The following is a 26,155-nucleotide window of genomic DNA, read 5'->3' as shown; positions in this document are numbered from 1 at the left end:
TCATTTGCATAGAGTTAACTAACAGGATAATTGTATGTATATGATATATTTCTTGGGCCAAACTAGTAGTACTATGATAGAATTGATACATAAACGATTTAGTTGTGATTTTACTATTGGGATCTAGTAGCAAGAGTGATTTAATCATTCATCTTACTTGTAATATGTAAATGGTATACTTTGTTAATATTTTGAGCCGTTTAGGGATGTCTTAATACTGGGTTTTGTTGCTTTCTGATGTGGAATAAGGCACAGAATCACTTTGAGCACAGAAAATAGCCAAAGGTAGCAGAAAATAGTAGAAAATATTGGACACAAGAATTGTGTCTTTTGGCACAGAATATTCACTCAAGGGCCAGACAGGCATTTTCTATTTGTAAAATTTTACAGAAGCTGTACCCTGAAAAACGTATACCCGTACACTTACCTACACGGAATACACGATTTGGCAGGTAGAAAACGCCTCGTCGTACAGTAGGTATGGTAACATGCGGATATCAAAATTCAATAGTTGCTATTCGGGTCACTTTTACTTCAATCCAAACCACTTTTTAAATAAATGATACCAAACAAATTTATGATACCAAAAGAAGTAATGGACAACTTATAGATGAACACGTTAAGGCTCATAGGCGACATTGATAAAATACAGTTTGTACTTATATTTACAAACTGTTGTATTTATGAGTATGGCACGTTTTGTCAAAAGCAAGCTTAAATGTTTCTTATAGCATAATTCTGTTAGAGGAAACCAGACTGTTATTTGACATAATTTAATATGGCGGTAAAACTGGAAAGTCATAAATTAGGTTTGATGTCAAGTTGAAGAAGATTAAAACATTGAAGTGTACGCATTAAAACACGTTCAGTGTGAGGTTACGGTTTTTATGGGATATGGTTAAACTTTTCCACAAGAGGTTTCACACAAGAGGTCACACCTTCCTATACACCGACCCAGATATTGTTGCAATAGTTAAAGGAAGAAGGTTAAGTTGGATAGGGCATGTGCTAAGAAGAGAGAAAGGAACAAGACTGTATGAAGTTTGGAGAGCCACACCTGGAGGTAAACGTCCATTGGGAAGGCCGAAATTGAGATGGACTGACCAAGTATTGAACGACACCAGGACAATGGGTGCAAACAAATTCCGACAAGTGTCAACTTGGCAAAAGACAGAGAAGGGTGGAAGAGGCTGGTAATGAGGCGAAGAATCAACTGAGATTTGTGGAGCCACTACAGTAAGTAAGTAAGTAAGTATGGCTAAACCTTCATACCTACAACTGTTTTTTGAACTAGCCTTTTTAATATTAGTTCTTAGAGTAACAAATATTTACTTAACAGTATTGTTTACTAACTTTAGAGCATTGTTTTATTGCGCTTTTTTACATGATTGGCAATAAAATTCTAATGCAGAAATTGAAAAGTGACATCAGCATTATAAAAATACATAAACATAATTAATATTGCATACAATACAATGTAATACAATACTTGTAATCTCATCGTCCAATTTTAATAACTCTCACAACGAAATACTAAAATAAAATAAGAAAGATGTAAATAATGTGAGGGTTAAAAGAGTTTTGCTACTGTCATATGATAAGGAAACCTTTGAATTTTGCCTAGTCAGAATAGTTGTATCAGGCACACACACCCTTATCTACCTATTTTATTGTATACAGGGTGATTGATATAAGTGTGCCAGCCGTTTTATTCGAAAACTATGAGAGATATCAAAAAAAGTTAAACTGTAAGTGCCTTGGATTTTTTATTTAAAAAATTATAGTCTAGTCAAAAAAATTATTTTAGCCGCCATTTTTCCAATATGGCCGCCAACTTTGATTTTTCTTATGGAACACCCTGTATTTTATTATGTATTCTGGTAGAAAAAGTAATTTTAAGACGATTTTATTCTTGTGATTTTTTTCATAAACCTAACCGTTTCAAAGATAATAATGGTTTAAGTTGTGAAATTTTGAATGGTTTTCGAACTAAACAGCTGGCATGCTTGCTTAGGCCTTTATCGAAACTCTTTCTCATGCAGAAATTTCAAAACTTTAACCATTATTATCTTTGAAACGGTTAGGTTTATGAAAAAAATCACAAGAATAAAATCGTCTTAAAATTACTTTTTCTACCAGAATACATCATAAAATACAGGGTGTTCCATAAGAAAAAACAAAGTTGGCGGCCATATTGGAAAAATGGCGGCTAAAATAATTTTTTGGACTTGACCACAATTTTTTAAATAAAAAATCCAAGGCACTTACTATTTAACTTTTTTTGATATCTATTATAGTTTTCGAATAAAACGGCTGGCACACTTATATCAATCACCCTGTATAAGAGATCCACTGCAATTTGGTTTGATGCTTTTATGATCCTTTTTATCTTACTTTCCTCAATTGCTCATAATGATAACCACTTCTCTACGTGGCCTACATTTTATTTGTTTTTAATTTTATTCGCTGACAGTTTAGTCGTGTATTTTGATTAGGCTAACGTATTTATGTTTAAGATAAGCCTCAGGAAATATTTGAGTGACTGTACTGTGAGTTATCATCAACACGTATTTAAAAAATAAAAGGGATATTTACGATTGCCTAGAGTGCAATGGTATTGTGGTTTTGAAACCTCTAGGCTATATTTTGTAATTGTTAATATTTAGCAATGTATTTACACAAGCTATTTCATCTAAAGATTTCCTCAAACTGTTAGCTAAACTTAAGATAAAATGTGTCTTTTTATTGTATATGATACATTTACTTAAATATGCGAACGAAAACGAGGCAAAGTATGTATACATTTTTTATACTCTCTCTATTTAAATCATTAGTTTTTTTTATATTGCATCTCGTAAAACGTATTCAACTATATTTGCTCAGCAAGTCAAACCAAATTTGCAAATCTGGCATTCAATGGCTAGTTAGAATGCTGGAGAAGAGTTAAACTGTAAATTAATTGTTTTCTAATTAGTTTGCTGTCAAACCGGGATTCGCTGTTTTAACTTTGTCAGTTGCTGGATATTTAACCCTATCTTATTTGGTTTTCAAAGGCTGATAGATTCAAATAAATAATGACTTCGAACGCAATATAAGGTTTTAAAATGTTTTTGTTGAAAATATTATCGTTTGGTAAAATACAGATGGTTATAAAAACCATTTTGGTAATTGATATAATGCTAAAATATATTTTATCTAACCAAAAACTAAATAACAAATTTACCCACACATATAGTCAAAATGGGAGACTATGCTATTTAAAGTTTACCTTCTCGCAATAATTGTTTGACTGCTTAGACAACTGTTAAGCTCGTAAGACAATGGTTACAGTACTCTTTAGAAAAGTATTGCGTATGGAATACATGGAATCGTCTTCGTTCATTCTCACATGACTTCGGAGCGAACTCCTAGTAGGCCCTACTATACTATACAGAATGAAATATTAAATTTTCTTGTTTTACAGTTACATACAAAGTGCAAACATACTTGGACAGTGATACTATTAAGAATGTGAGTTTCACAGCAAACAACATACACAAATGTCAAGGAAACCTTTCATTTAAATGTTTATCGTTTACGGAATAAAGGTTGGCTTAAATTCAGAATATTATTTAACGTGAATGGCTATGAAGCAATTTCCCACTCTCTAATACCCTTCAACCACTAATACATAATAATTATTAATAGACTGATCATAGAACTAATTGCCATCTGCCATTGGTTAATATCAAACTAATAAAATAATTCTTGATTCAAAAAATTACAAATCGTTCTCACCACCAGTAAGAACAACGCAAAGGTGTATAAAGTGTCAGCCATAATTGCATTACGGCCTACAGAAGCGTGAGTGTGAAGGGAAACGCGGATTAGTTGTTTAGTAATTAGTTTACAGCCACGCCAAGATTAATTTTCAAACTTTATCACTTATTCCTGAAGACTTATTCCACTTATTCCATGGAAGACATTTACTTTACGTATTTCCAAGAGAATACGCCAATTACAGGGTTACTGTTATGTTTAACAAGGAAGATGTATTTATTTGTGAAAAATTAATACCAATTTGTTGGTTTCATGTTCTCTTTTTTAATTTTTCACGATCATATATCTTTGTGTATTCACAAGATCCTAGATAATTAGAGCCTACTAAATACAGTACATTGAACACGATAGCTCATTTACAAAATGTAGGCAGTTTGAGGGGAAGTTTCCCACCCCCCTCCCCACCAACATCACATTTGTTTCCTTGTAACAGCTGATTGACGGTTTGAGCTAATTAACATCTGCCCAGCTGTTGTTTCAAAGGTAGGGGGAGGCGGAGGGGATGTAATTACTTCCCCTACAACCGCCTAAATTGTGTAAACTGTGTTTGGGAAAGTATCAGTATTTAGCAATAACAACTATTCAAATTTTGATTCATTACCAAAATAAAGCTACAAGACTTTTTTTCTTTAGACAAGTGGTTTTTCCATGTTGACATTTACAAACTCATAGGCCTATTCAGTTATTCCCAGTGTACGTTTGACTCACTTACAATGCAGCTCTTTGTTGTCAAATGGCAGTTCTCAACCTTTTGAGCAATAAAATACTCCCTTTCATCCACTTGTAATAAATTCTGAGAATTTCCGATATTTGAATAAACGTTTAATATCCTTTGACACAATATACTTCATCGATAAAATATTGCATGTAACGCTAGAGTAATAAGTCTTTATTGGCCTTATAACGTTTTTATTTAGATGTAATAATAAAATAAATAAAGTGTAATCAAAATGTTGCTAAGAAATTATCATTAGTTACCGTAAGTTTTATGGCTTTAAAACCCCTTAAGAATTTACGGAGTAGACCGATGTTTAAATTAAACCTTTATTAATTCATTTTCCAAATGTCTTAAATAAAATTTGTAAATTAGCATTTATTTATGGGTTCTGTAATTCACCTAACTAAGACATTGTACACTACAGAGAGTAGAGGTCCTTGGTATTTTTTTTATTTATTGCCAGGGTTCAAATGGGGTTAGTATCTGTCATATACGGTCCACCGAGATAAAAACTTGTTTCCCTCCAGTTATTTCCAAACGAAGCGTAAAGTTTGTTATTTACATAATTCACGTAGTACGCTCTAATGATGGTGACTGAAGCTTAATTCTTTTCTAACAATAATGTTAGGTAATGTCGTCAAACAGTGTTGTCTTATTTTAACCAAAGAAATAGGTTTAAGAGTATACATACGGATAACATAATTAGCCTAGATCATTGATTAGTGTGACCAGTTCAATTCACGAAGTGTACTTCTTCTAAAATAACTGTAAAGCGTGTAGCCGTAGTCATGACACCATTGTTATGACAACAGACTCGGACAATCTCGGACACTTTTTTGGACAGGAGTGGCGTCGAAAACGCACACAAGACACAAATACACTACTTTGTACTGGAAGTAATGATACGTCCTATTTATAGGCCTACAGTTATTGATTGCTATCAAAACTACACGCCCAAAATAATGCAAACAGATAGGTTACTGTTCTCAAGAAAATATATATGAGTGATCTATGTTAGTAATGAGTTGGTAAAGGTTATTCAATAAAGTTATTCAATAAGGTTATTCATTAATAAGATAAGGTTTACAGGCTAATATCGTCGATAAAAGGGTATAGACAACTTACTACTCCTTCTATCTATGCTAATATGTTGGATTTTAAACCTATTTTTAACATAGTCCAATCGCAATACTAGCTAAGTGTGCACTAATGTCATACCTTTGATATGCATCCAAGTGACAACCAATTTAGATTGACAGCTCAGTCACCAACTCATTACACAATACACTTCACGTAAAGTATAAATCGAACATTCTATCTAATTTATAACTCCACCATAAACAAGTAATCGTCACTTTAAGTATAGCACCGTTTAATATTTAGTAGAGAACCAAATATTTAGTACGAACCGACCGCCCGAACGCGAGTTACAACACGAAAATGAACTTGCATTGCCACAGGCTAGACAGTGACAACAATAGATCAGCTGTTGGCGCTCAGCCTTCTTCATTCACAACGTCGTCATGGACCAATGAACAAGTAACTCCACTGGGGCGTTGATTTAATTATTACCTACCTTATTAATTAACGGAATTATATATATATATATATATAAGTCATTAAAACGGCTTTAGGGATATGGTAACAGTTGAATACATGTTAGGCGGGTTGACAGAATAAATATTATGCCGGTTAGTAATTATATATTATCGATGTTGTAAAATAGCAGTTTTCCGTTACTAGTCCCTAAAGTAGGTTTTTTTGGCACGATATCGTGTTTAACGGACGAGGCTTTGCTGAGTCGGAAATTCGATTAAGTCACAAAAAAGCATTTTAGGACGAGTTGCGAACAATATTTTTCATTACATTGTCATATATTATAGCAGAAAATACAAAATATAGCCAAAACCGTTTGATTAAAGGATCAGAACAGCTGATTTTATTTAGATAAGCTTTGACATAACCACCACATGATTCGAGTCCGTAATATTTTACGGACTAGTCCGTAAAACGATCCGAAGGAAAGATGTTTTTGAGACATTGTAATAAAAAATAAATTTTTGGTAGGCCTAAATAATTATTATAATCACAAGTAAGTACGTTTTAATTTATGTTATTTTACATGTAGTAAATATTCTGACATCATATTGCCATGAAACTAATTGGATCCATACATTTGAAGCTGTAAAAGTTTTAAGGCTACATCAGTTTTAACAATTGATTTTTATACTTCGAGTCCTACAAAATTTCGACTAAGATCAACATTATGAACAAATTAACAATGTCATCAATCTTCCCAAAGAGGAATTTTATAAAGTACAGTAGTAGAAATTCACAAGTTTTATTAAAAAAACCAACGGTTTCATTGTTATTAAAATGCTTAAATTAAGAAGCAGTTTTTCTTTCTTTGCCTCTAAGTAAAATAATTATTTTTGAATGAGGAGATATATTAGTGGTCTATGACGAGGAGTATTGTACATAGAAGCCTGTGAGATAACAGCTGATGTTATTGTTGTCCCTATCTCGCCTACAACGGATGACTTAACTAACTTGAGAGTGGACGGTCCACAAGTAATAGTGTTTTACAACCACATGCCTAAAGTCTCTAATATATTTGAAGACCTTATTTAATCGTGAGTGTTACTTATGGGGGAAGAACTTTTATTTGCTAACACGAAAAATAGTTTACTAGTACGCAGTAAGGATGTTGCGTTCTACATTGTCTGTTACTAAAAAGGAAATTTAGATTAGGAAATTATTTATTTATCTCAACCAACAATACTATGAGCAATGCATGAAATTACAATAAGCATTTATTATTAAAATTCAGTGATTTTTTTCCAAGGTTAGTCTTGTATCCTCATGTAATGTCAAGGGGAATACGTGACACTGTTTTGATAGAAGTAAAGTTATGTTACAGCAGTTTTTAATTTTTTGTTTCATTCGGAAATGTAAATGATTTGATTGGGGCGATATCAGTGTTTGTTGATCGATTGTAAATTATCTTTTACTACGAAAGTATTTGAATCAACAGAGAATGAAGCAGATAAAATCCGATTACCATGCACGTTGACGTTGATATTATCATAAACCTGGTATTTTATAAGTACTGTTGGCTTATGAACCGTCTGGGTAGCCTTTAATGGTTATGGGTAACCTTTTAATGTCAAATTATGTTTAAAGACGGCTAATTATTATCTAAATGTTTGAATGAGATTACTTTCAATTCCCCACAAAAATGTACAGCGTAAACATTACATGCTGGCTCATTAATCTTTTTAAATCATCGTAACAAACTAATTTTTTAAATGTCTTTCGTACCATTTTTACATGAGAAGTAGTAGTTACATGCTCTGCCTTTAATTTTAAAAAAATGCGTAATATTTTGAATTATGACTTACTTCTATTTCCACTCATATTTTTCAGGATATTTTGTTAACATAAAACATATTGTTTGCAGTGTTCCGGCAGGGAGAGCAGGGTAGCAGCTGGTATGCTGTACTCGGGGGGTGTCTGGACGTGCGGTTGCTCACCCCTCAACAAGACAACAAGGTATTTAATTATGATTACCTATTTTAATCATATGATTAAACTCATCACAAAAATGCAGTAGATAGGTTACCTTAATTAAAGAAATGACAATTGTCTTGGGGGTTATCATGTAAATATGATAAAGTGATAACGTATGCCTCGCGGAACGTTGATATTTTTTCTTTCTAGATAGCAATAACATACTTAAGTTTAGATGACATTTTTGACAGTTAATTGTACCCTAGATTCCATTGTCCACAAGATATTTTAGTTAAACATAAACATCAATCTATAGAATATACCCTACTTTTCAGCCCTAATGAAGTTATTATATTCTAATACAAATTTAAACACAAAAAAATAAAGGCTATTGAGAGTTAATTTTTATTGTTAGTCTCAATAATACATAACAAAGTTTGATAATGTTATATTTTGTAAAACAGTCCTTTTTTTGTTATACATCTTAGTTAGGCTATATCTACTTATATAAGTGGTTGATATAAGTCTTTCCCCCATTTTGCAAATAGCTACACAAATAAATCTTACTATCTCTTACAGTAGGCCTACTCTTTAATACCTTTTGAAACTTAAAGCTCACATGACCGCACTACTTGAAAAACTGATCACGGTCTTCTAATATAGTGTGTGATATTTACCAGTTTAGATTGTACACGACGCCGGGACATAAGGGTGCGTGTTTTTTTTTTTTTTTTTTTACCAACTTAGGCGAGTAAAAGCTGATGGTTGACTAATAAATCACATGACTGTGTCTAGTGACAGTGTCTAGATGTTCTGGTTCTTCAGCCAGAACTTATTATCCCTGATAAAGAATAAACTATGGCTGTGCCCAGTTTCGGAACATCAAAAATCTGTTAACTTTCCTATGATTGAACTGGTGACCAACATATTCGTAGGTCAGTACTATAACAACTCAGCTATACCTATGCGCATACAGATGTCCATAAATAATACATAACGTTTTTTAACTCGCTTAGCATTTTGTTAACTTTAAGCTCATATTACTTGGCCGCGTAATATGCTTGACATTTTTCTCATACCTAATATTTACAAGAAAACACGTCGATACATCGTTTACTCAAACATCAATTATGTCCATGCCCGATCACAGCCAGAGAAAGTTGTGGTTACAGCAGCCAGTCAGTGATATCCTGGCAGGGTATTGTATATCCTAACCAGTCTGTCTGAAGGACCTTCTCACAGTCTGGATAGTCTGAGCCGGGCCGCCATTGTGGACATCACGATACATACACGCCATTCAGTCTCGGCGGGCCGTCACAGCTGTGTACAGCTGACTAGTGTTGTTAGGCAGCTTGGTTAAGTTTGATTCCATTTCGGTTTGTTTTGTGCGTCGATTTTCTTTTTTGGTTAAGAATTTTTGTACAGTGTTATGGTTAAATTTAAAGAGTGAGTTGTAAAATGTGAAAATGTTTAGGATAAGTTTTGTGAAAGCTATTTACACTTGACCTTTGCTTGTACTATTTTAAATAATTTGGTGTCAAATTTGCTTTAATTCGTGATGAATCAATATTATTTATTTAGACTGCTAGAAAGAAACATTTCCTAAGTACACCACAAAAAAATCGTTCCAACCGTAAAGTGAGATTTTAAGAAAAAGTTAACTTAGATTGTGCAATATATTAAAGGACAAACAAAAAAAGCTAACCCACGTGACAGAAACAACATAATTTTACGACATTATGATTTTCTTTAAAATTATCTACCATAACAACATTTTAAAGCAATACAAACTGTTACTGAAATTTAAAAAGGTAAATTAGTTATTACAAACTTACTAGAATCACTAACCGGAATAACTTTTCAACTATAAAGCTGAACCATCAACATTGTTTACCAGGCCACGATACTTGTAGGATGTGACAAATGTTCGTCCGGTGGAGTTAATTAATGAGTTGACTGCGATCGTGAGACGAGAACAATTAATTTTCTAACGGCTTGGCTCTCGTTTCCTGCGGGAAATTCAGACTGTCGTGGCTTAGCGTCTTACGATTGAAATTGAATTAGTTACAAAAATATTATGCAAAGTTAAGATGATAAAATACCAGCTATCTAATATCTTTTGAAATATTTATCGTATTTTGATTTTCGTGGTTGTATATTGGGATGCAGTTTGAGAGTTAAGTCATCGCAAAGTTCAGTGTATCAAACAAACGTTTAGAGGAGTGTTCGTCTAGAAGAACTAGTGTAATTTCACTGCCTTGGACGATGCTACTATGTTTTGGAGACGCGGAGTTTACCATGTGTCACCCAAAGATAAGGTAATGTTTTGTCCTAATGAAGAATTAACAGTATGTACGACCGTTCAATCCTTAGTCCTTAATCCTTAGCTGACGGATCATGTTAAAGTGTGCTTCTCAATGCATATTAAATTGTTTTCAACTTATCAACGTAATTATTTAATGGGTTGAATATTGAATTGTTGATTTCAGTTGAGAATACGTTTAATATATAGTAGGAGTCTTCGAATTTTAGCAAACAATTTCAAATATTTATGTGTATTAAGTAATTAAAGGGATTATTTTGTAGTTTTTTTTTTATACATTCATTATACTCTTTGTTTAGTACCCAACGTACTGTATAGACAATCTAAAAATATTATTTCAACGAATTGATTTTTTCCCCATTCATTGTATGTTTTACATATATATTTATGCTTGGTTTGCATTTACTTTTATTTGTTTTATGTATAATAAACAGCGTAATCTTGTTACAATAACAATGTAACAATTTAGCGTAACAATGTAATTATATGTATAATCTTCTACCAAAAGATTTAGACTTTTCATTCAATGAGCTATATTATAAATTTACCGTAAGTGTAATTTTAAACTACATTTTACCTCTGCAGATGAGTTGTATGCAGTTCACTTTAAAATAAGTCAGCTTTAGGAAGTCTGGTAAAATATCTTGTTCGTGTTGGTTAAAAGTGTATAGCTGTGCAAATCTTTGGTAGAAGAAACTCAATAAAACTAAACATTGTTGGTCGTAAGCTATCTCTAGTTTTTTAAAGTCGAAAAACAAAACAAAATAAACATTCGTTTGTATGAAACCACAATAGTATCGAATTGCACCAAACAATTCAACAATCAAACACTGAATAAATACACTGGATTGGTGGTTTTTTTCCTGATTTTCAGCTTTATAAATAACGCTTTTCTCTTTGAATAAAGGATATTGTATCGGTTGCTGTATAGCTTTGTGCATGCTTTGTACAACTCGGAAATTTTAAAGGAAATAAATTTTAAATTGATTCACACTATTAATGCATGTTTATCCATAAATTTTTACCAACCCTGAAATTCCTCGATTTTTAATTTAAATTCAATGTATTCCACCAAAACTACAATTTGACCAACTTGTAATCAACTTGATGATTTTGCGAACCTTCATTACCTCACTTCAGTGTTTATACTATATAAATGTCAATAGTAAATTTATCCTTATTTCCATTCATCAAGTAAATTTCAACAATACTTAGTTTCATTTTTCAGGGAACAAAAATAATCTGTCTGTGGTATTGGACGTTATTTAGTAACATTTATGATTGTTTAACTTATGGAGAATGATTTAGTTCTTTAAATAATGCAATTAGTCAATAAAAAGTTTGTTCAGTCTGTTATGCGTGACGAGAGTTTTTGATGTTTGTAAAAACGGTAAACAAATATTATAAAATATTTTTAAACATTCTGTTGACGGTGAAATATGAAAGTTGATGTAGAGCACGTGGCAGTTTGAAAAATTTGAGATTCATCCAATAACGGTGTATCAATTATTGTATCCAATCAGCGAGTTTGTATTGCATACAAAACTTCGGCGAATTAGTGTTGTAACAAGCCTGGGTTGATGAAGTTTGTAAAATATTTTTTTTTTTCAAACAACACTTGTTACCATTTGTTAATAATTACCAATTTAAATCATGATGTTAAACATGCATGAAAGAAAACTGGTTAATGTAAATGTATGTTTCTCCTCTTAAATTTATTATGCTCTAAATAAAACTCTCGTTTGTAAACTTTATTTGGACAGGTATGGCTTTCAAAAAGACCTTAAAAAACATCACTACAATATTGCAAAGATGACTAAAATTACTGTTAGTTGTTTTTTGAAAGAATTATGTGTAATGTATTTGTCCCATTTTAAATTACAAGCAATTTATAACACATAATTATGTAAAGATTTTAACAAAACCTGTAGGTTAAAACAATTTAGGTTAATCCAAAAACTAACTCTGCACTAACTAACTTTTATTTCGAAGCTGCAAACCGATTTTTCATTTACCTAACTTATGTGTATCATTAAAAAAATACCAAGTAATAAAAAGCTAATGACTGATTAATATCAATGACGAACGCCATACACTACATACATAAAAAAATCCTAATTTATTTGTAATTTATTTTTTTATACTTTATCAAGTTATATTTAGTCTACAAGAAATAATAATCATACTTATTTCCTTATCGCTTGTGTCAGCAGATTACTATTATTTTTCTTATTCTCTTATCATGTATGTAATCAAAAATTGGAATGTTTAAATAGCTTATTAAGAGTAGGCCTATAAAAAAATCAAACAAATAATGTATTTCTGTCCATGCGACCTTAATAATTCAAAGTTTTTTTTTGTTCCGGCGAGAATATTGTGCCACCAAAACGTCTTCTTTTTAGTTTCTCCGGTGATAGTAGCCTAATGTATTTTATACTGTAAAGATGTATAACCTATCCATTATTCTTCCATTTACATAAATTGTATTCGTGGTCAGCCTATAATTAGCCACATTACCCAGTACACAGTAGGATGTAAAATTATTTGTAAATATAAAACAGAAAACAGAAAACAGAAAGAGAGCTAGAAGAGAGATAAGAAAGAAGCGTATGCATTTTACACATTAATGGAAACGCAAACGCTGCTCTAATGCCAAATGCAGGTTTTAGCTCTCCGTGCTGCTAAATTCAGCGTGGTATTTCGGATTTCCCAGTTTCATTGATAATGCTGACGTTTTAAGTGTTATACGCGGTACACATACCCCTATAGCATATATTACTTCTACTTGAAGTAATAAAATACTTTAAAAAGTAATTTCGTTTCTTTGTTCTTTGAATAAAGTAAAGTTTAACTAGGAACTTAACACGGAATTACTTTTTACTTATAATATGTTTATTAATTAATGTAGTGTAATCAATGAATTAATTCATAGTTAAAACATATTGCATCACTACCAAAACTCTATTTATATATTCGATCACTCAAATGTTATTCTTACCAACACTACAGACATATTATACATTTTCCCCCATTTTCGTTACCATTTAAATAAAAATAATTTTAAAAATGCATTTTAAGCGTGTAACCTTCGTTTTACTAGTAACCCTTAAAATAATGTGTGAGTAAGTGTAGTAACAAATAGGCTATTGTGTAGTGTTTCAATCAAACAAAATTACTCGAGTTCAACAGAATGGAAATCTAATTAGACCAGTCGATTCTGCATTTTCTGAGGATTTGCAGGTTTGAATAAGTCTCCAAATAAGTGCAGCAAATAATCATCCATGTGTAATTAGTATTGTTATTTGAGTTTTATTATTATTTTCAAAAAATATTGATTAAAATAATAATGGAGTAAATTTGCTTTGCAACTTAATTAAATATACACTTAAGGAACATGGAAATACAGGGAAAACACATTCCTGTATTGTTTGCTGCAACATCTGGCACTGTAAAAACAACGGAACCGTTCACAGTTCTGCACTGTTATTTAGTTATTTCGCGGCAGCCAAACCCTTTCCTTGTGTTGTCAAAAATGATTAACCAATTCAAATATTAACTTACCTAAACTATTCTAAAATATAGCTCAGGTCATTTTGCAAAATATTAAATAGTAATTAATTAATGAGGATGACAACGAAAGTATAAAAGTTCATTTTTCTTTATTTTTCTGTGTCAAACGTGTAAACAATCTCACTTGTTCTTAAACCTTTTACATTAAATAAATAATTTGTTACAACAATCAAACAACAATCAATAAGACATAATTTTGAATGATATGGTGAATGCTTCGTTCAATTCGCATTGTCCTGCCAATTACACATAACATCATGTCCTAAAAGATATTTAGATATTTTCACAGGTTTTTTGATAAAGAGAAAGTGTATTTTTTTATAAAATACAATTAATAAAAGCTACATTACCGATAAACGTAATGGAAGCGTCGATAGGCTGTTTGTTATCTGATATACATCAGCTTTTTGTTTACTCAATATATTAAATCAGTATATACCACTAACAGCATCTAGTTTATTTCTATCATTTTTTGAGAATTACCAACTAAATTACACTTAGGTTAATACTAGTAGAAAGTAAATTCATTAAATGAATAAGTAATGTATGAATCAGTGTAAATACTTCAGACAGGCTGTCGTGCTGATTGCAGAATATTGTAGAGGACTGCATTTAGTCATAAGTGTAATTGTTTGACAAATGAATCATCCATGAAAGATTTTTGTTTGTGTGAATAAACAAAACAAGTACTTTTGGTGTAAACAATTTGTTTAACAGTTTTTACTTATAATGGTTTAAATACCTGCATTTAGTAATCCAAAATGCTGCTTGTGGTAGGTAACTATAGTTTCGATTCACAGGGAATCATCTTCAGGCCGTACAATGCGTCGTTATTCATCTCCGTATATGAAGGTCGTCATTTAATAAATAAGTACATAGAACACGAACACACACGAAAACGTACATCGAAAGACTAACATTTAACATTAAAAATACCGAGTACTCGGAGACACGAGACAGGTGACGCGACCGGGTGGAAGTTGTAGCTCGAACTTTTTACTTACTCAAATAAAATACTTTGTAAAATTAAATCTATTTAAATAAAAGTCAATAATTTATTGACGTGAGATTTCTTGTTCTGCATGCCTTTCTTTGGCTTAACGTTTTACTACAGAGCAAAGAACTTAAATCAAGAACTTGAATCAAATATGATTCTTTATTTGTTTTAAGAAGCTGATAGTTTAAAACGCAATATGCATTTTGAGTTCTAACGAAGTATTGTTTTAGTTGTTAAATAAAGAGATTCGATTTCTGTTAACACTAAGGATTAAAACTCATTCAGTGGAGTTACGACACAATTTAGGTTAAAATAACAGCTACATGATTAGTTTTTAAATATAATAACTTTATAAACTCAATAATAATATAGTTTAAAATCCAATGTCTGTAGTTAACACATTTCAACACAATAATTGATTGAGCTCATAATATAATGAAGCACGTTGTGAGATTTCAGCTGTAATTAATTGCAAAGCGGTTATTTACATTTAGGTGTTGATTTTCAGAGTGTTAAATTTACTCTTGCCTTTGAAATGCAAAGCAGGCAATATCGCACTGTTTGTGAGATCGAATAAATAAACAGAACCTCAAATATAACACATCTCTCTTTTGTCACATTCTTTATAGGATGGTAAGACTTGTTTTTTTACGTTTATTAATTTAGAAGTTAGCTCAGGTTTAGGCCTTGTAATGTACCTTGAATATAATACAAGCTTCTGCTCGTTTAATATTTGAACAGTATTTCATCAAAATATGAACTATCCTTTTCGTGCAATTATAGTTATATCATTTTTAGTATGCTACTCATCGCACATTCAAGTGTTTGAATTATGTAATGTATTTTTTAACAGCTCTTCAATGTTTTTATAATATAAAAAATGGCTTTTTTAATTACATAAAAACCTATTTTGGTATTGTATTAATAATCTTTATAAAGGCAAAATTGAATTAAGTCTCGTAACTGCCGTTAGTAACCATACATCACGATAACGCATAGTATATTTTAGTACTAACATAGATGAAGTAATATAATACATTATCATATTAGATTATATTAACTTATTAATTAATTATACAGTGTGATTGAAAAGTCCCGGAAAGCTGTAATATATTGTTTACTATTATAGATAAAGGAATGAAATTTGTTAAATCAATAATAGCCTTAAGTTTCTATTCTTTTGAGCTAGTATTGCTTCTTTATCCCTTAAGGGGGGCGGTTCACGAGGAGTCAGAAAAAATTCTTAAATATCATCATAGGTTTAATTTGGTATCACATTAAAGGTCTTAGCTAGGAAACCACATTGCAGCAAACCCTCACTCGAACGGACAACCGAATCAAAAATGACAGCTGATTAAATATTTCTTGTATGTGTAATTTTGAATGACTGGCATTTTTTACTCAGTAGTTCTGTTAAGCTCAAATTTGCGGTGTTTTATTCTACTAATAATGACCTGTAATTTTATTGATGTGCATATCGACCTATGTTAAGGTTTATGATTTTCTTCCGAATTCTAGCGGGCGAGGACCCTGAGGACTGAGGAGGTAGCGTATAATAGAATTGCAAATTAAATGAATCTTTGGACAGCAGCCATTTTTTGACTCGATTGCCTGTTCGAGTTCGGGTTTGCGGCAACGTCTTTAGACATCTAACGTGATATCAAATTTGACCTATGCTGACATTTAAGATTTTTTTCTGACTCCTCGTGGGCCCTTAAGGGATAATTAAGTGGTAATAGTTTAAAAGAGTTGACATTTATGGTTATTATTGGTATAACAAGTACCATTATTTGATCTTTAATGGTAAAACATTATACACCATTGATTGTGGGACTTTTCAATCACACTGTATTATATTAAAAATATTATATTATGTCATACAGTACTAATATAATATAAGATATTACTTCATCTATGTTACTATACAGAAACGGCTCTTACATTTTATGGATGGCATGTGTTATAAATATTTATGATTGCAAGTATTCGACTTTTAATGCCATTGCAGTATTCAGCGTTGAAATAGCACCTCGTTGTTTATTCGATTCTAGTCAATATTTCCATTACACCTCTTTACATTAATAAATATTGAATCTAGTTTGTGGCTCTATAATGGGTTTTATTAGTAAAATATAATTTATTCATGTATATTTTGTAACCCCTTGACTTATTATGCAATAACAGTTTTTTATTTTTTTTATTGTGTAACCTGTCAAATACTAATTTGGACAAAAATAATATATACTAATATACAGGGTGAACAACTTAACGGTGACAACATTGATGTCTCGGAAACTATTATATTATCAGTAAACGTTGGATAGATAACTCTTTGGCATTGGAAATATAAATGATTCAACTTTTTTTATGTCCGCCAATTTTCAATATGGTTGCTAACTTTAAAGTTATATAAAAAAATAGAAAACCTCATATTTGGTAATTGTTTTATAATGTAAATATGATTAAAAAATTGTATTCCTGACAAATTCCCTGTAAATATAATCTTACAACGTGTTACACCAAGGAAAAAGGGGCTTATTGTGTACAATAGGCTAAAAAACTGTACGTACGTCATATACCTCATAAATAAGTAAATTTGGAGAGTAAATGCAAAAGATAAATAAATCTTTAAATCGCAAATACATTCTAAAAAGGCCACAAATAACATTAAAAATATAAATTTAACTTTTTCAAAAAAGGCCGCCATTTTTTAATAAGGTCGGTAATTTCTCGAAACTTTCTTTATTTTTCGATCTTTAGAAATATGTAGATGACATTTTAAAACTTATTTATTTATTTCGTGACTTCCTTGTTTAGGAGCTACAAAACAGAAAATAACATTACAGAAACTAAAATAGGCCGTTGCAGTTAGCTGTTTATTTCATCAGCTGACTAAGTGCACGGTAAAATGTTTTTACCGTTCAGTGCGCGGTAAAAGTACATGACGTTACTTTTCCATATTTAGGCACGATAATGGGAAATTTCCAGCCAATCAATATGGATGGAAAAGTACCTGTTTCTGTGTAGTATGATGTAGAGATTAACTTCCGTATCGTAAACATTTCAAAGTTTTGCATGCACTCTCAATAACAGTTAAAACGAATTGAACGCTCTTTTATAAAGATGAAGAATGGAATGGTCTCTGTTGGGGAACTTGCCGTCATTAACGGTTCATGGGAGCTCTACCGACTTAACGGAGATGCTTTAGAGCCATTCGCGGCTTCTGTAATTAAGTTACTTTTAAGGAGAACGTTTATTATACAAAGGAAAAATAAATTTTTATCATAACTATTCTACAAATATCTTGCCATTGTGTTGACCTTAATTCTATTAGCTTAAGAAAAAATGTGTCATCAAATGAAATGTATTTAATATGGTTCCACAACACGTTGAGTTCGACTTTTTAACTACATTTTTCATAACAAAAGTCTATTAAATGCACTTTATAATCCTAACATTATGTAACTCTTTAAAGTTGATTTCATTTTCAAATTAAAAATTAAATTTAATTAATTAATTAATTAAACTAAAACAAGTTAAAAATAAAATTGTTTAGTAACAACTAAAATGAGGGATTTGAAGTGTAATCTAACGAGTTTTTTGCTTAGAATCCTATTTTTTATTTAATTTACAAATATATTAATACAACTTCTCGCACAAGTGATGCTGCAAGTTTATGTAACTTTCGCTGGGAAAACATCTGATAGGTCATCTCTGTAGAGTCAACTCTGGAATACATAAAATGTTCTCTCGTGTCGACCCTTGTCACTGTGTTTACTTTTACCCTGTAAATGTTTTGCTACGCATCATAAAAGACTTTGGCTGCAAATTTCAATAGTAGTGTAGTATTAACCAGGCAAACCTTATTTTGTATAAGGCAGTAATAAGTATAAGGCAGCTTATTATTTAATCAAGTACTCCAGGAAACCATAAATCACATGTTCAAAGCTAGTTAAAACGGTTTAATATCAGAATAAATACTGACTCTTTGTTTTGTAGTTCTATTAATTTAAGGTGTCAAGTGTAATTTGTTAGTAATCTCAACCCACCATCCACCAAAAATGAGGTCCAAGCAAAGAACCTGAGGATTAACCTTACAATTCATCCACTTATTTCATGGTTAAAAATTAATTGTGTGGTGTCTAATTTTATAAAGTTTACATAATTTACAAAATGTAAAACATAAAATAATATAAACGTAATTTACAATTGAGGCTATACATTTTTATAATAAAACATCACATTTTTGTAAAACGGGAAGAAAGTTTTAGCTGTTACTGTAAAATAAATTTTATATAAAAGTAGTCAAACGCCGTGAATATTCATTCATGGAGCAAGTTTGATATAATAGTAACAGTGGAATACAGTACTTGTATTCAATTTTTTATTTATAAAATACTGAATAAACAGAACTTGTGCCTCCAGTCATCCGGCATTATACAGCCGAGAGCCGATATATTTGAGGCTCTGTTTATTTATTCTATCAAACAGTACGATATTGCCTGATTTCCATTTCAAAGGTAAACTTGATTTGACACTCTGAAAATTATCACTTGAGTGTAAGTAATTAATCTTGTTACAATTAGCTATTACCGGTACAGTTTCAGATTGTATTTATTGACTTTTTGTTTAAAAATACCCTATAGGTATTTATAGTTGATGTCTGATTAGATAAAACAAGAGTAAAAAACACTCAGCAGGGACTACTAGGTTTATTGTGACATTTTTAATACTTTGATATTTTTTCTTTTGAGATTCCATTCTTAGACGGTATTTGATTAAATTTCAGTTAAGGGCTATTACAGTGTAGATAATCATTCGATATCTAAAAGTAAATCCAATTCCTTGGTGGGAAGGGGGCCCTAAACTAAATTAATAATTTCTATTAATAATAGGAAAGTACATTTTCCCCGGTAGTATTTCATTTTACAAAACCACCTTTTTATTTTTTTTTTTTCAGATACATTTGAAGAAACCCTAATAAAAATGTGTTTCATTGTATTACCAAAACTTGGAAACAACGGTGCTACATTTACATTGTAAATCTTGTGCACCATTTTACTTTTTATCTTTTTCTATAGTTAAAAGTGCTTGCATATTTTTTAAGATAGCCTCTTTATGAGTCAAAATAACAATTTTTCTTTTAATTTTATTGCAATTTTATAGTCTCCTAAAATATTATAGACAAGTTTGACTGTAAAACTATTTATACGTTTGATTTTCGACTTTTAACACTTTAATCAATCTTCAAATTGAAACCCTGGTTTCATGGTCCTAAAGGTTGGGTCTTGTGTATCACAACCTGTTTCAGTATTGTCAATTAATACTAGAAAACTTTACACATCTTTTGTATTCACATCATTCACTAAATTAAACTTCAGGAACTTATAACTTAAAAGGTTTAAGCTGTCATCATAGTATTACCTGGCTGTGACGCAAATTTGTACTGTTCATTTTAGCAGATTTCCCATAGGGAAGCAGCTATTACTGTAGTCCTGATGGTAACAGCAGCTCTTGGGAGTTCTGTGATTTTTCGTTTTAGCGTCCCTAGAAACTAAACACTTGTTTTAAAATTGTATGTACATAACTGTTTAGAAATATTGTTACGCCTTTTATGTACCGCACCTTATTTCTTCTAGTTATCAAGTTCGTTACATTTTTATCCTACGTATGATATATTACAAAGATATTTAGGGAAATTAAAGCATAGCATCGTGTCTCATCCTTGTTGATTATAATTGACCTAACCTCTGTTGTTAATTTAAGGATTTGTAATCATTTATAAGTATAAATTTATCTTTTTAAACATGTTAGAAAATGAGTTCAACAGAGCAATTGAAAATTATATTTGTATTCACATTTTCTGTACTGGGATATATAGTTTCATGTATATAGTTCATAGAATCAATGAAGGTCTAATTTTGACATTGCGTAAGCTAACATTGTTTTTTTTTTTGTTGCACCAAATCAGTAAAAGATAAAAATAAGTTCACACATAAGCATATACATAAAAAGTAAATACCATTTCGAAATATCAATTTTTTTATTTAAGTTTTAAAAGCCTCGTTTTCTTTTAGGCCTATTTGTTAGGATTCCATTGTCATTTTACTAGAGGCAACAAGAGGTTCAAACGGCACAAAAATCTAGAAGTCCTATTTAATGCAGGCCACTTATACTAACACAATTTTTTTACCGTGGTATTCCAACCATTTTAAATGCCTAAGTAGATGATTTTCCTCTGTAACGTTGGTTTAATATATCGGAGATGAAAAGTTTAACCTTTATATTTGTTGACTGATGCTTAATGTGTCGGGAAAGCTGTGAACAATTGAAGCTGTTTTTCAAAGACAGCTCGTGATGACGGATGGGCCAGAGGGTGGAGATGAAGCGATGTATTTGTGCCAGGACTCACCCCTTTGTCTCTGTGATCGGTTTCATGTCGAAATGTTTCACCATGTTCAAACATTCAGGGAAAACGGTATGTTTATTTTGATTTGTTTGCTGATACGACTCGTAAAACACTTAAAAACACTTTTACAATTGCACATCTTTTATCGTCTCTAAACTCATAAGTATTTAATTACTGTGTTCGTTTAATGTAGAATGTATTTGAATTATACCCTATTTCACATTTTTATTTACTTTATTTTATCTTCAGATTTTTCTCTAATCAGGGGAATATAATATATAAAATATGTCAAATGAATATCTTAAATTAGCGAAAACTAAGTTAAAACTATTCTTGCTGACATAATTCAGAAATTTGTCACTTGATACAAAGTTTTGGATATAATTACTTAACATATCGCTTAGATTATTGGAATTAATTAGCAAAATAAACTACCACATAGAATACTGACAGCTCAATCAATTGAAACGCATCGTGGGGAGATTAGAAAATATAACTATGGTTACTTAGTAATATTTGTTTAATTAAGTTGTTTTAATAATGCAACATATTGCACAAACATAAATTAAATTTGCTGTAAAATCCTAATTGAAGGGTTTTCAGCAAATGTTATTATTTAAGAATTCCTGATAGCTAAAACTAATGTTTTGTCTAGCATTTGAGTAAAGATATGTGTATTTATTTTCTTCCATACAGCTAGTCGGTCGAAATACTTAACTGATCTCTAGTAAGAGAGATTTGACGTTACCTTTTGTCAAAATATTACATAAATTAACTAACTTACTTACTGGAGTGACCTTGGCCTCGCCCACGCACTGCCTCCAGGTGTTTCTTTCTTGAGCTTTATTTTCACTTCTTCCTAATCTTCTAATATCTTTTTTAACTTTATCCCTCCATCTTAGCTTAGGCCATCCTGGTGGTCTTCCGCCTTCGGGGTTTCTATCAAGTATGTTCCTCACTGCAGAGTTTTGCTCTCTTATAGCATGCACATTATTGACATAATTAACAAACTAACTATATACTGAATACAGGGAGAAATAAATGACGGAGTATTATTCATCAAAATCATCGATAGTCGATTAGGAGCAACAAAACATGTTGTATACTTTCATTGGGTGTTAAATGATAACGGGTTACACATAAACCTTTAGTACCGTACTGAAATATTATGCGAGCCAGTATTATTGGTTTTACCATTATGTTACTGTAAACCATTTTAAATATTTTTTACACTTTCCTAAGTATTTGTAAAGCTCTGCACTATTTTTTCTATAATCCTATTCGTAAATCCGTGCACTTGGCAACAATAAAGCCAAATTTACAGAGGATTTACTATGATTATTTTGTGATATGGCTTATATACAATATTCGTTGAATGAACAGTCATTTACTAAAATTATTGTCAATATTGCATTTTTTTCATAACACCTAGGATTACAAAATCACTTTTATACTTTAAAGTTGTTACTCATACACCCACATTAACTCCATTTCAGTTAAATTTAAAACTATTTAGGATTTATAATTTTCTATAAGTATTTTACAAAATGTAAATGATTCCCAACCAACTATCGATCTAATTTAAACTTTTTTTTTTTAATTTGAATATATACTAACAGTAAAATGTAATTATTGGCCACTAAATAAATGTAATCTAAATATGAAAAGAGTAATCGAAGTCGATGGCAATATATAACCATAACAGAACACAGAGTGGCAGAATTCGTTCCGACCGAATGTTTTATTATTCTAGAGTTGAAACAACTGAGATGACCGCGTATTAAATGTTTTCTTCCCTAGAAAGGTTGGTTATTATTTCGTGTTGTTTACATTACAGCGCAGATTTTTATAGTAGATTCGTGTAGATTGTCCAACTATTATGGTAAAAAGTTTACATGAATAACACAAAACATTTAAGTGCAAGTCCTCCCTCATTATTTGCCACACCAAAGCTATTTATATTACTCATAATTAGGCCCATTGTTCATAGGTTAACTGTGTTAACCGTCACCATAATTAACATTCACGTTGTACAGAATTGGCTCTATTTCATAATTTTAAAGTTGGATACATGCGTTTAATCCGTATAATAATCACAGTTTAAGTTCACAGTTTGACTTGTGCATTTCAAAATGAATCTTACAAATTACTAACGATATGACTAATGACATAATTTTTCTAAACGAATTCAGAGGGCCTGGGTATTAATTTATGAAACATAAAATTGAAGAAAATCATAGGATTCCAGTGACGTTCTTGTCAATATCAATAACATCAATATAGCTCTAATCTAATTTCATCAATACCAATAATACCATTGTATAGTTTGAGTTGAAAGGAGCAACAATAGTTTGTTTTACCTTCGATTTTTAGGTCTGGATATCAGACTTACTTTGAGATAAGTTTGTACGGTTTCTTGAATCTAACATCAAACGATTGATTGTTAAAGGGCTTCCTAAATTGTTGTACTCTGGTAGAGAGAAGAAAAAGATAAGATTTATACGTATTCTTTGTGGAGAAAAGCTACACATTTATGTGGTTTCAAAACATGTGGAATAAACTTTAACTGCAAAAATACCTCATCTTTAAATTCGCTGATAACAACACATATTTACTGTTTGCTTGTTTTAATGTAAATTCTACAAATACGAATAGCAGTTTTTATAAAAAAAAACGTACATTTTGGCTCTTTTAATTGTTTGCACATTTTGCAGTAATATGTAATAATCAGTTGGACTGGAGCTATTCTCAATTTTACAATTGAGTAAAATAATAATACGGAAAGTAAATAAGAGAACACTTAAAACACTTAAAAAGTTAAAGTTTTAACTTAAAGTTTTAAGTGTTATAAGACGTTTCTCTTATTTACTTTCCGTAAATTTAATAACACGTACAATGCTGATCAAGAAGTTATTTAAATAATAATAGGCGGAAAATGTGAAACCTTAATGATATCTTAATTTCTCCCCTTATAAGGCTATCTCTGCTGAGCTTGTCAAGTGTTACTTTTTTGGAAGGTTGTAGAGAGATACATATATTAAAGTCGTGTGTACCGATTAATTTTAATTAATAGTTTAGATTTTTTTACAGGTTAATGGTAAATGTATGGGCTTAACACCTATGTTTGGTAAATATATGTATTACTAAACACTGTAGTAACCGTAAACATTAATTTGTATTTAAAAAAAGAACGTGTTAGTATGCAAAGTCATACAAGGCATGTAAGAATTACTATACACCAAACTTGTATAAACATATTTAAAGTGTAAGGATTTTAAATTATAAAAGTAACTGCAAAAAAATTAAAGGAACTGCATAAGCTTTAAATGATACGGTAACGTTTCAGTTAAGACATTAGACCTGCCATGAAGCGTTAATGACTGCAAGATCATCAACTGGGTCTTTAAAGAACTTAAGGTACGCTTTAACGTTCTTGTGAATGCGTTAAAAATGTTCCTGTTTTAATTGAATGTTAGCCAAAAAGCAAGGCTTTTATATCGAGATGGTGTTTTTTTTTGTTTTATTATTATCTAAAATTCAACAGCAAAAGATATTACACACCTGATTTGGTAATTAGTTATTAATACATCTTGATTATTACTAAACCAGAACAATCTTGATATTACGTCTACAATGGTTGCGAATATTGCATAAGTTATACGTATAATGTTTATTTTTTATCCATATTGCTATTCTTAGTGATTAAAATTTTAAATAGCTTTTCATCACTCTGTCGCTCCGTGAAAAGTTTCATACTAGAGTAACACTGCTGATTGGTTAAGATACTTTACTATACTATGTTCCAATGTCTATGTTATCAAAATTGTTTTTCAATCGAATTTACATTTGCCTGACTTGATTTTTAATTAACTCTATAAATAACATTAGGTTTAACGAGTATCTAGGTTCGTAGCTACAGGAAGAATATTGAAGTGCGTCTTTTAGTAAAATATAATAGCTTAGTATAAAATAAACAAAATTGCCAAGTTTGGTCAAAATATATCCTTAAACAAGCAAACAACAAAAGTTTACAATATCATCCGTAAGAATAACATGGGAATTTTAAATTTTCAACTTTTTTAATTTTCTCCGTAACCAATAAACGTAATAAATAGTATTTGCCTACAGTAACCTGACAAAGTGGCATTCCTTGCACCGATTATAGCACAGAAATTTGCTGATGGCTGCATCTACCTACTTTTTTCACCCAGTTTTTTTTTTTTTTTTTTTTTTTGCCGCACACCAGTATTCCAACCAAACAAAACAAAACAGCGTGCTTTTATTAGGCAGGTTATACGTGTTTTCTTGAAAATACTTCGGCAACACTTAAAGATATTACGACTACGATCAGTACAACGTTTTCCATTTTGTTCAATGTTTGGATTTAACCTAACTTAAAAACGTGTTGTACAGTGTTTGACAAGACTAATTATTTATATTCTTAAGAGTAACTGTAGGGAAAATATAATGTGTAACGTGAGTGCAAAGTGCCACTACGCTTAGTAGTTACACAAATTACTATTGTGTAACCAATTTTGACCATATAAACCCCGTTCCCATGGTCCTATCATGCTGGTTCGAGAACTCATTCAATTTTATCCCGCCTTACACCTTCAAGCCAAATTTCTTCAAAATCAGACAAAAATTACTTAAGTCATCGCTTTCAGGGACATATATCTGTAACATTTATACATATACAGTATCACATTTTGAACGGGTGGTTTTTTTTTGCCTTTGGGGACGTCAAAATGAAAAAGTTAATCGACCACTGACCTAGGTGTTACCGTGCCATCTTAATAGCGACTATCC

At 31.1% G+C, this 26,155-nt stretch overlaps 1 protein-coding gene across 2 annotated transcripts in view; it reads left to right on the top strand.

Moving 5' to 3' along the window:
- Nucleotides 1-26,155, top strand: part of LOC129002617 (rap guanine nucleotide exchange factor 4) — a 140,053-nt gene that overhangs the window by 65,393 nt on the left and 48,505 nt on the right. Inside the window, exon 2 of one of the 2 annotated variants that reach the window (XM_054430561.1) lies at nt 7,998-8,089. Coding sequence is in view for 1 of the 2 variants with exons in the window: in XM_054430559.1 (XP_054286534.1) it covers nt 10,321-10,365 (45 nt within the window). In the remaining variant the exon portion in view is untranslated. Of the gene's footprint in view, nt 1-7,997; nt 8,090-9,936; nt 10,366-26,155 lie in introns of those variants that run through there. The other variant, XM_054430559.1, reaches the window with a different exon arrangement.

This window comes from Macrosteles quadrilineatus, unplaced genomic scaffold (genome assembly GCF_028750875.1).
Source record: "Macrosteles quadrilineatus isolate MER2022 unplaced genomic scaffold, UCM_ALF_1.0 Scaffold_9__3_contigs__length_116548681, whole genome shotgun sequence".
NCBI lineage: Eukaryota > Metazoa > Arthropoda > Insecta > Hemiptera > Cicadellidae > Macrosteles > Macrosteles quadrilineatus.
This window is presented reverse-complemented; position numbering and strand designations above follow the sequence as displayed.